The sequence below is a fragment of the Mesoplodon mirus genome (assembly GCF_964341445.2).
Source record: "Mesoplodon mirus genome assembly, chromosome: 4".
Lineage (NCBI taxonomy): Eukaryota > Metazoa > Chordata > Mammalia > Artiodactyla > Ziphiidae > Mesoplodon > Mesoplodon mirus.
The window spans coordinates 167,067,926-167,080,371 of NC_138979.1; the positions used below are offsets into that span (position 1 = coordinate 167,067,926).

General features: G+C 36.6%; 1 protein-coding gene across 1 annotated transcript in view; it reads right to left on the bottom strand.

Moving 5' to 3' along the window:
• SEL1L (SEL1L adaptor subunit of SYVN1 ubiquitin ligase) overlaps nucleotides 1–12,446 on the bottom strand; it is a 56,952-nt gene that overhangs the window by 5,558 nt on the left and 38,948 nt on the right. The window contains exons 13-20 of the mRNA XM_082617000.1: nucleotides 11,110–11,187; nucleotides 9,996–10,058; nucleotides 8,594–8,681; nucleotides 8,122–8,270; nucleotides 7,084–7,249; nucleotides 6,483–6,557; nucleotides 5,221–5,393; nucleotides 1,464–1,592 (exon numbers count right to left, since the gene is read on the bottom strand). Of these exons, the coding sequence (XP_082473126.1) occupies nucleotides 1,464–1,592; nucleotides 5,221–5,393; nucleotides 6,483–6,557; nucleotides 7,084–7,249; nucleotides 8,122–8,270; nucleotides 8,594–8,681; nucleotides 9,996–10,058; nucleotides 11,110–11,187 (921 nt within the window). The remainder of the gene's footprint in view (nucleotides 1–1,463; nucleotides 1,593–5,220; nucleotides 5,394–6,482; nucleotides 6,558–7,083; nucleotides 7,250–8,121; nucleotides 8,271–8,593; nucleotides 8,682–9,995; nucleotides 10,059–11,109; nucleotides 11,188–12,446) is intronic.

Genomic DNA, 12,446 nt, shown 5'->3' on the forward strand with positions numbered 1-12,446 from the left:
CCTTTAAGTTTAAATAAAATTACATTTAAAAGGTCCCCATAATATAATATTTGTAGGTACAGGTGCTAAAATTTTTCTGGAAAAAAAATTATAACAAACTGTTAACTGTGTTCCCTGGGGTGGGACCCGCAATAGGAGACTTTGTTTTTCTGTATTTTTTTACTTTCTTACCATCAATACTTATTACTCTTTTTTTTTTTTTAAGTTGGAATATCTAGGTGGTAGGATTATGGGGCATTTTATTGTTTTCTTGAAACTTCTGTATAAAACACAACAACTTAACATGGTGTATTACATGACCAAATCCTAGACTGTAATCAGTAGTTTATTAGTAATAAAAACTGTGAGAGACAAGGGTCTGAAATAGTCCTGAGAGAAAAAGAGCAGGCGGCTACACTATTAGTTTTTCAGTTAAAGGAACAAAGATCCTTTGAGTTAATGGAGCGTACAGCATATCCTGGCTCATGCTATTGAACAATTATAAATTTGACATTACAGATGTATAAGCAATCAAGAGGACAGAGGCCAACATCTCCAGCCCTCTGGAGCCCTATACGTGGAGGACCTCAGTGCATGGGCTAGGGTTGCAAAAGGGAGAAGTTGTCGAATTTCTCTTTATAGATGCTGAAGCATTTACATCTGTGTAACAAAGAGGAAAAGCTCCTTCCGGAATCTAGTGCTGAAATGGTGCATCAACTTGTTCTAAAAGATATTAACAAAAGGTTGAAACATCATCCTTTTCTGGTCTGGTGTGAATTAAAGTTAAATAGCCCTTCTTTCTGCATACATTTTAGGACTTTCAGAGTTAAATGCTGCACCAGTGAATCCATTAGGAGGAATGACAGGTACTGTAAACAAAACAGAAAACTGGAGAACCCAAGAGCACCAACACTGTGTTGGTAACTAGAGTTGGTAGTTTTGAAGAGAATGGGTAACCCACCCATTTCCTAGCAAAGTTCTACCATTAAGCATATTTAAATAATTCAAGGTATTTTTAGAAAATATAGTTCCAGTGGTATTTTTAACATGTTCCACTATCAGAAGAACCTGAAGTATAAGAGCCTGGGCAGGTTCTCCTTCTTCCCATGTCTTAAATTCTCTTTTTAAGGGGCTGGTCTGAGTCACTGCTAGGCAGTCATCTGATTTAATGTTTACTGGAATTAGTTAACTACTATTTCAAATTGCCATGGTTTAGTCTCAGTTTTCCCTAAACCAGAAAACATCTGCACCAATGAAAAATGCTTTAGCACTGGGAACCATTGTCAAATGTTACCTGGGAACTGTTAAGTGCTTCGTGGCTATACTCATCCCTCACCTGATGAGGTCCCTTCATCTGGGAAGAAGGAAAGAGACCAGACAGTTGCAGGTCCTTCCTCCCCTCCCCCAACTTTGCAAAAACGAAACTGTGTACTGAGAAGGTTACATCATTTGTATTTTAGTTAAAAGAGACATGGACCACTTACATTTGTTTCCCGTATGTACTGCAAGAAATAGACAATACCCAATTTGCAGAGTGCTAGGAAGACTGGTACTTGAGCATCTGGGCTGGCTTCCGCTGCCATGTCATAAAAACGTTTTGCAAGGTGAATATCCTATAATACGGGCAGTAAACCAAAGTTCATTTCTTGTTAAACTAAGTAAAAATAATTACTATTTATATATTAGGAAAGTTTATTTTACCTTTCAAGTTTCATTTTAAAATTTCCCTTACCTAAAGAAAAAACCCCAAGCTTTAATTAGGTAAAATTTGTTTAATTATCTAACTGCTTAATTTTGAAAAACTTAGTTGAAAAATTTTAAAGTTAACTTGTGTTCCCCTGATCTGACATCCCACTTGCTGCGCAGATACGGTGGACACAGCTATATACCTATGCATAACACTGCTAACCTGGAGACTTCCAGGGGTGACCTGTAAGTCTCAAGTTAATATTTTCCTACTTATAACCAGTCAGTGTAAGCAATTCCTGGTTTCAGTCTGCAACAGTGATCTTCAAACTGGGGTAGACATACTCAAAGTTTTCCAAGGGGTGCATGCATGGACAGTGTTAAGGGACTTGCATCCTGTGTTCTCTCCTGTCTTAGATGTATTTCTATAAAGGGCGAAACAAGTCTTTACTAATTTTGGCCCAGGTTGGCGTGCTCTGCATTCAGATAAGTGGTGGAATGGGATGGTGGGAGGTGCAAAATTCTCACTTAACAACCGCACTTTTCCCATCCCCTGACTACTGTCAAAGAATACCAAACTCATAGGTAAGAAGTCCATGAGACATGGGAAAGAAAGGCTAAACATCAAGACTGACTTTTTCTACATATTTAAATATAAGCAGTTACTTTCAGCTATTCTCTATACTTGTCCCTAAGGTGAATCTTTTTAGTTAAAAAGAAGAGCACCTTCAGATAAAAGTAACAGTATGGTCAGTGTCTTTGACTTTTTAAAAAATGTAATAAATTTTATTTGTAGCAATATTTCAGAAGACTGCCCTGCATCTCTCTCATCCTCGAGCACATACACATACTGATATCTACACTGTTATATTTAGGATATTGAGCCAAAGACAGACTCATGAAAATGGAAAAGTATATTTTTCAAGATCATGCATCAAACTTTATGTGATCCGCAGACTCTGTGTGGATGATTCAATAGGGTAATTAAATCTTATCTATCAATCAAATCCTGAATTATTTATTCCAATTATAACCAATCCCCATCTTGTTTAATACTTAATATTTTTCTATCTATACTGGATGCTGGACTGATTAGCTTTTAGAGTATGAGTATCTCTTTTATTTAAAAAAACAGAAAACAAATAAGAAAAGGTGATCATAATATTTTATAAAAACTAATGAAATTATTGATTTTTATACATGATTAATTATTCTTAAAAGCTGAATCCCAGGGTTCCCTCCCCTAATGCTAATCAAAGGAATTCTATCCCTTTTATCATAGTCTTTATTCATAAGAATTTGTATAAGCTTTACATTACAAATTAAATTATGATGAGAAAAGCACACTGATTAATTTTCTTGTTTTACAGCCTATTATAAAAACAGACTGTTATATTACTTTAATTGATTGTCTTTAGCAAATTATTGCTAAGCATATAAAAACCATAACTTATGGGTAATCTTTACATTAGGCATCAAACCCATATTACTTTTATTTGAATTAACAAAGTCAGACTTTCTGATAGAAACTAAGTCTGATTTGGCTGACTGATCTGACAATGCAGGGAGGCTTCAACAACTATGTTACATGGCAGAGATTGTCCATGAACTGAACGCACTCAGCCTGCAGCTCCAGATTCTTGATAAAACTATATTCAAGTATCTAATATTAATATAAATGTAAAATATCAAAACTTACATATTGGAATTAAAATACTCAAGTGTAATAAAATAAAAAAGCACTTTGACAAAAAACAGTGCATTAACAAAATGAAATGAACAACCTTCTAGATTTAAAAGCACATAAGGTCACAAAGTGTCTCTAAGTGACTGAATGAGCAAGGAGTGTCATTAGCTATTGGTAAGCCTTGGGAAAGCCTTTTAGACATTACTCCCAGAAACTGAGAAAGTATGAGTCCAATGATCAGGGAACACCTTCTTTTGCAAGTCTCTAGTTTCCAAATCTTTGCTTTCAACAGAACTGAAGAGAGGCTTAACCAAGTTATCAAGTGACAGATCATTAGAAATAATTTTAATGACAGATCAGTCTGATTTTTGGCATATGTTATGGACTAAATGTTTATGTCTCCCCAAAGCTCATATGTGAAACCCTACTCCCTAATGTGATGGTATGAGGAAGTGAGGCCTTTGAGAGGGAATTAGGATTGGATGAGGTCACAAGGGTAGAGCTCTCATGAACGGAGTTAGTGTCCTTATCAGAATCCCTAAAGGGCTTGCTGCTTCTCTCTCGCTTTTTTCCTCTTGAGAGGACACAGAGAGAAGAGGGCCTTCACCAGACACCAAATCTGCTGGCACCTTGATCTTCAACTTCCCAGTCTCCAGAACTGTGAGAAATAAATGTCTGTTGTTCAAGCCACTGTGCTATAGTATTGTCACAGCAGCCCAAACTACCAAGACAGCATATAACTCTAAAGCAGTTTAAAGAATTAAGTGACCTTACTATAATAAAATTCTTCCCATTCCCATATACTTATTTATGTGAACAAGGTTCCAGTCATGTATTTATAAAATGAAAACAAGAATTAATGGTAAACCTGTTCCATGATACTTAGGCTAATTTTTAAAAATGCTCTATTCAACTCATTAAAAGATACATTTTCAATAATTACCACAAAAAGTAAAATTTTATCAAATTTTACAATATCATGAGGTTGATGAGAACAACAGTATATTAATAACTGACCAACTATGGCTAATAATATCTCGAGAATTTTTCTTAATACTTAAGAGCCTATCATCACAGGAAATAAAATTCAAATTTGAATTTATACACTTTTTTGTTTCAGATAAGCATGATCAGTGATCAGTACACTACACTGGTATACAATTCTGTGGGAATAATGGACTAAAATATAAATTCAGGGAGAAAAGGAAAAGATACTATTTTCATTTAATGAATTTGCTGTGTATTTTTAAAAAATTAATAATGGGGTTATCAAATTATTTTGGTATTTAGAGTAATTTAGTCATTTTATTTATAAAAATGTTAGTGGTTAAAATAGCTAGGACTTAGACCCTTTGAAACTTATGATGAGATATTTTAAATGTCAAATTAAAAATGTGCAAGAGGATACACAGTTTTTCAAAATTATTTTAAGGGTACACAGGCAAAAGCTTAAGACTGTGGGTCTAAAGAATGTTAGACTTCATTAGGAAGGTAAAAGAATGAAGATAAGTTCATCAGTAGCAAACATTAAATTCATTTCAAAATAATCTAGAAATGATAGAATTTGGCTGTTGATGGACAGTTTCTCAAACAGCAGTTATCAACAGAGGCAGCACTGCTTTTCCGATTTCATGAATCTGTCTTTGGCTTAATATCCTAAATACAACAGTGTAGATATCAGTATGTGTGTGTGCTTGAGGATGAGAGAGATGCAGGGCAGTCTTCTGAAATATTACAAAACTGTCTCTTAACTTAGCACCTAAAATCTGAGCACATTCCAAAGCAAACCTATTTCCTATAAAAATGAAGATGCTTCCCCCCAAATCACAATTACATTATTCATACATTTGTTTCAAAGTCACACTCACCTGTTTAATGCCTAGTCCTTTCTCATGCATATATCCCAGGTTAAACATAGCTTGTGCACTGTGCTGCTGCTCAGATGCTAGGCGATAATGAATAAACGCCGTCTCATAATCTACGTCAGTGCCAAATCCATAGAAATGGTAGTCTCCAAGCTTAATTCTAGCCACAGTATAGCCTGAAACAAAAGGTAAATGCAAAACTGCCAATAAATAAGGTGTGTTGAAAACAGACCAAACTCTTATTTCTCCTCCTGCTAACATGTTTATATAAAATAAATGTTAATTTGTAACACACAAACTTTATAACAAATTCTTCAGCCACCATAGAAATTCAGTAAAAATTTAACTAGAAGCGTTGCTCTTCTGAAGAAGGCTTTTTTAATAGTCAGGGAGAGGTAAAACAAAGTGGGTGTAATCTCTATTTCACTAATAATACTCCTCAGATGATCACTCTACTCTGTCATTTAACATTTTAAAATAATTCAACTGGGGCTTCCCTGGTGGCGCAGTGGTTAGGAGTCCGCCTGCCAGTGCAGAGGACATGGGTTTGATCCCTGGTCTGGGAAGATCCCACATGCCGCGGAGCAACTAAGCCCGTGCGCCACAACTACTGAAGCCTGCATGCCTAGAGCCCATGAACCACAAGAGAAGACACCACAATGAGAAGCCCGTGCACAGCAAAGATGAGAAGCCCCTGCTCACAGCAACTAGAGAAAGCCCACATGCAGTAACAAAGACCCAAGGCAGCCAAAAATAAATAAATAAATAAAATAAATTTATTTAAAAAATAATAAAATAAAATAACTCAACTGGACCATTGTTTAGGGTTAGAGAAAGGGACAGGGAGACGATGTTGAGAGTAGTATGTGTGAGAAAGAACTATTCAAATAAAAAGGAGTGGGGAAAGGCTGAAATCTTAGGTTTTACACCTATAGTCTATTGCTCATTCTATTCAGTTCTCATTTAGTACAACATACTAGCCTCCAACTAAAAACCAAAGAGTAAAGCATAGCATGATATAAACATCCAGTACAATAAAGACCTTGCAGTTCAACTTAGAAATCCTGGGACTGGAACTTCCGTTTTAAGAATGAATACCAATCATGAATGCAAACAAGTTAAGCTATAGTTAGTATCTCTGATTAATTTTAAAGTGGTGAATGACATGATTTAATCTTTATGTGAGATTAAAAACAAACAAACAAAAAACAATAAAGAAAGGCCCCTGGGTGAAATTCTTATCCTAGAATTAACCAACCACTCACCTTGTGAGGCGGCCCGGTTCCAGTGTAGCAAAGCTCTGGGATAAGTTTCATTCTCACCTACGATGGTTGCTTCTCCTACAAGGAAAGTTGAAATACAAATCAGGTGTTTAAGGAAAGGCCCTAGACTTTTAGGCTTTATCTGCAAACCAGGGTGGATACATGGAGCATAATTTAAATAAGAACTGGGATATAACAAATATTAAATGAAAAAACTATTGAAATTAAACATGTATGGGAATAAAATACTGAGTTCAAAGGAATCATTGGATTCAAGGCAACATTACTTCCTGAGACACATTTTCACCACAGAACTAATAACGAGACTACTGAAACACTAGATCTACATACCACTGGAAAAACAATGTTTCTGCATCTGCTGTAGTTTGAAAAATGTATTTACTGAAAGCAGTTAATTTTTTGATGGACGTCAAATCCATTTTTATCGTCAACTGTATAAAACTAACTTTGATGGCTTAGAGATCTGAGGTAAAATAACTTGAGCATGTGTGCTGTTATGTTCTAGTTATAATAATAAAGAAGTATCTTTGTGGCTTTCCTTTTTAAACAGGTTAACCCAAGGCAGGACTAAAATGAACCTTACTCTGATCGAGAATGAAGGCTGCGTTGCTTTGTGCCACTTCATAGCCTTGCTCTGCCAGCAGGAGGTACTGGATCACTGCAGCATTGTAGTCACCATCTTTATAGCTGTTATAGGCAGTCATGAGCCTCTCAGACCACCGGCCCCGTTCACATACATTCTTAAACAACTATGAACACAGGGAAAAAAAATCAATACAAAATTAAGAAAGATATGTTGGAAAATCATTTTTGTACTTTGGCTATAAGCAATTGTTAAGCTTGCTCTCTCAATCTCTGGCAGTTTTACTAAGTATATATATAAAAGTCTGGGATATTTATTTGAAGCTTTCACCTAGTCTTTAGAACAGGTTTATAAAAGTAATAGCAAACAATTATATACCATTTACTCTGGCCAGGCACTATCCCAGTGATTTCTGTATAGTATGTATATTGACTCACTTACTCCTCCCATGAGGGACCACTCTCTTATGAGGTAAGTCCTAGTAACAAACAGCTCCATTTTACAAGAGAGGAAACTGAAGCATAGAGTGGTTTAGAAACTTTGCTAAGCATTTAACAATGTCCCTCTAAAGTGCCAATTACGAGAAAGCTAACAACGTTCATTTAACATACACTTTTTGATGCTGACTATGTCTCAGATACTGTCTTAGGTGTTAGAGAGACTGTAGACAATAGTATCTGCCCTTATAAACGCTGATTCCAGGAGGGAGAGACAAATGGAATAAGTGTGATTCTAACACACAGACCCTCAGAGCCTTCTTTCAGTATACCAGTGCTAGTTGGCTAAGTCTGTTTCTACTCTAGAAGAAATCATGCAAAGCAAACCAGAATTAAAACAGTAGGACTGGGTGTGGGGCAGGAGGGAGGTCCAAGAGAGAGGGGATATATGTATACATATAGCTGATTCACTTTGTTATACAGCAGAAACTAACACAACATTGTAAGGCAATTATACTCTAATAAAAAAATAAATAAAACAGTAGACTTTCCTATGGGGCAAATTAATTTCCTACATACAGGTTGGTAGAAAAGCCCTTACCTCCACTGCAGTGTGACATGATCGCATTACACCTGTGCCGCTGGCATGCATCTGAGCTAGGTTATAGAAAGCCAAGATATGGCCTCCCTGAGAAGCTAAATTAAAATACTTCAAGGCCTGTTTATAATCCCTCTTGACTCCAATGCCATCTGTAAGGAAAATTACACGAGGGGTTAGGAATAGTCTTAAATAAGGTATAGCTGAAGCGTCAGAGAAGCCTTACATAGGACTAAAACTAAATGAAATTCAGAATTCTTACTCTGGAAAGATGTGAATCTTATTAATATAGATTTGTACATCAATACAGATTAATATACTCTATAATGAAACACAAGATGCACACATCATTGAACTGGGAGGACATCAACCAGCTAGAAATTCGATAGCTCTCAGTTCCATATCATAGTGGCATCTAGAGGAAAATAGGTAATTTAGATTTGGTGTGTCCATCATTAATTCCAGCATTACTTACTATAGTACATGGAGCCAAGCTGTAGCTGCCCATCCACCCAACCTTGTTCAGCGGCTTTCTGGAAATACTTCAGTGCCAGATCATAATTCTGTAGAAAAAGAGGTCATATGATCACATGGTAAGAAAGCTCAAAAGGCTGATATACTCAGAAGCCAGGAGATTCATTCATAAAAAGAATTAACAAAGCATACAGAAAATATTCTTAAAACCATTAAAAGGATGACGTTCTAATTTTTTATAATACAAAGATGGTAATATTTTTTAAGTCATGGGGGATTAACATTTAGGACTGTTAAAAAAAGCAAATATACTATTTTGTGAAACAATTTAGATGTCTGCTCTCAGAAAGCATAAACGACACTAGTAGAACAGCGGGCCAGAAATTAAGAAACAGTCATCGTATCTTTTCGATTAACCAACTAACCCTTTTAAACCTCAATATTTCTAATATTAAGTAAGAAAAATTCTCTCCTTATTTGTTCTTCCCTGCGTAGCTTATCAAACATTATATGATTATTAGATTTCAAATATCAGACATATCCCCAAAGAAAAAGTAAAACAAAGGTCACTACTGGATTTCAGTACCCTAAAATGGCTAGAAGGAATCAAAATGAGACCACATTACTGTCTTTTGTGCTAGGAAATACCTACAGATTAGAATTCTGTACCTAGCTCTTAGTTTCGGGCCCAAATTAAAAGAACATATTGCTTGGAGAGATCACACAGAGATGAGGACAGCGAGGAGGATCCAGGAGCATCCAATGAGCAAGTACCACAGAAGAATGAAGAGCAATGGCCCAGGAAAACCAAGACAGCCCCCGGGAAGAAAGAGTTCAAATAAGGTAGAACCAAAAAATGTCCTGTGGGGTTGACATTGAGGAGGTTACTGGTGAGCTATGTAGAGTAGTTACATGAGGTAAAAGCCTGACTGCTGAGAGCTGAAGAGTGAATGGTAGCAGCTCACACAGTTCATTCTTTGGGGAAACCTGGCTTTGCAGGAAAGGGCTGGAGAGAAGAGAGGTGGTAGCTAGAAGGGCAAGGGGTAGAACAGAAGGCTTTTCTCCCTCTACATGGGAGGACTTAAGAATTTTCTTAGGCTTGGGTGAAGAAATAGCAGGGAGATATTTAAGTCTGGGAGAGATGGCAGAGTAGGTGGGGTAGAGGGCATAGATGGAACAATGAGAAACAGCTTCATACCTTGAGGAGAAGGTGCCAGAGACACAGCCATTCTAAGAAGGCAGCTGCTATGGTGGGGTGGGGTAAGGGGTGGTAGGGAACCAAACTCAGAGTTTCAGCTCTAGTTATAATGAAACGGCCTCACCTGGGCTGACTGGGAGCTAGTTAAGGAATACCTCCCTACCTCATCAGCTCATTAAAGTCAGACGTCAGATTGAAGACTTACAACTTGAACTCCTCTCCCGTAGAGGTAAGCCATTCCAAGCCCACTCTGTCCAACTGGGTTGCCCTGCCAACCAGAGACAAAGTGAAAGATTCATTACAAAATAGTCAAGAATAAATGACTGCAAAAGAAATAATTTACAAGCGTATTCAAAACATGTTTTAGTACTTTTCAATTTAAAACAAAATTTTCTCCTTCCCATCAGACTGAACATGATATTGACTTTTAGAGATTTGACTTTCAGTAATTGCTGAAAAAGAGTAAACAGTAAATTCACTTACAATTAAATTTTGGTGACTTACCTTATGACTATCTGTTTCATGAATTTATGATATAAAACATGACATGTATTTAATCTTTTCAAAGTTAAAAGTAGGTCATTTTTTTTGGTAGTTTTTCACTGGTAACCTCCCACCCCAATAAAGAAGATGTTGCCATGGGGCAGAATCAACAAATTAATATTGGGATCAGGTGGCAAGGATATGCTTAAGATTGGTGCAATGTTGTGGAGCAAAGACAATCATTGTTTTGAGACCGAAAAGAGAAAAATCTAGTATTCACCTAAACTCAGAAGGACAGAGACATCTTTAAAAAAGTGTCACAGTGCCCCTTTGGGAAACACTCCACTGACATTTGGGACTACAGTAACATGCACTAGTTGACAAAGAGGTCAGTGTACACACTGGAGCCAGAGGGTCTTAAATATTCATAGGCAGCTTTCTCTGGGCCAAAGAAAGCCTAACTTATGTATCATGGTTATCAAAACTACCCAGTCATGTAAGCTTTAAACCTCAAGTTGCAACACAAATAGGATAAATTATATAACACTCAATTCCATTACTAAAATCAGTATTTCCCTGACCAGGAAACTTCTCAATGAAATTGAAACAGAGAATTAATATTCAATAATCTGGTCCCTAAAAAACATACATACCGCTTTTTACCAAGTAGGTTTTTTCTAGCCAATTCATCCATATGAATCACACTTACATAAGCGCTTCCAATAATTTATGGAGTAAGTCGATTATGACTAATCCCCTTAACACAATAAACTTTCTTATTAAAATAATAGTAATATGGTACACATTTCAATATATACTGAGTCATGAAGTCTTACCATGTCAGCAGCTTTTTTAAAGTAGTGAAGAGCTGTCTCATTACTCTGAGGTACAATATCGCTTCCCTCTGAATACATCTGGAAAACAGACCCCAATTTCAATATGAGCTGTAACCTTCTCTCCAATTACATTTTTCTCCTATCTCAGCTCTTTCTTGGTTTTGTTAGATTTCATGGAATCTTTCAAAAAAGTTTAAAATTCCCCACAGGATATTTTAGAATTAAAAGCAAAACCTTAAAAGTAGACATTTTTTATATATTATATGTCATGTCAAATTAATGACATCTATAAACATGAATATATAAAATCAGTTCACTGATCAACCTCAAAAGAAGAAATCTTTTTTTATTAACTACAGTTATTTGATTTTTTAAACATCTTTATTGGAGTATAATTGCTCTACAATGTTGTGTTAGTTTCTGCTGTCTGACAAAGTGAATCAGCTATATGTATACATATATCCCCATATCTCCTCCCTCTTGCGTCTCCCTCCCTCCAACCCTCCCTATCCCACTCCTCTAGGTGGTCACAAAGCATCAAGCTGATCTCCCTGTGCTATGCGGCTGCTTCCCACTAGCTATTTTACATCTGGTAGTGTATATATGTCCATGCCACTCTCTCACTTCATCCCAGCTTACCCTTCCCCCTCCCCATGTCCTCAAGTCCATTCTCTACATCTGCATCTTTATTCCTGTCCTGCCCCTAGGTTCATCAGAACCATTTTTTTCCCTTAGATTCCATATACATGTGTTAGCATACAGTATTTGTTTTTCTCTTTCTGACTTACTTCACTCTGTATGACAGACTCTAGGTCCATCCACCTCGCTACAAATAACTCAATTTCATTTCTTTTTATGGCTGAGTAATAGTCCATTGCATATATGTGCCACATCTTCTTTATCCATTCATCTGTCGATGGACACTTAGGTTGCTTCCACGTCCTGGCTATTGTAAACAGCACTGCAATGAACATTGTGGTACATGTCTCTTTCTGAATTATGGTTTTCTCAGGGTATATGCCCAGTAATGGGATTGCTGGGTCATATGGTAGTTCTATTTTTAATTTTTTAAGGACCCTCCATACTTTTCTCCATAGTGGCTGTATCAATTTACATTCCCACCAACAGTTCAAAAGGGTCCCCTTCACTCCACACCCTCTCCATCATTTATTGTTTGTAGATTTTTTGATGATGGCCATTCTGACCGGTGTGAGGTGATACCTCATTGTAGTTTTGATTTGCATTTCTCTAATGATTAGTGATGCTGAGCATCCTTTCATGTGTCAAAAGGAGAAATCTTAAACCCTGAGACAAATCTTTCTTCTCACTCTGTCCCA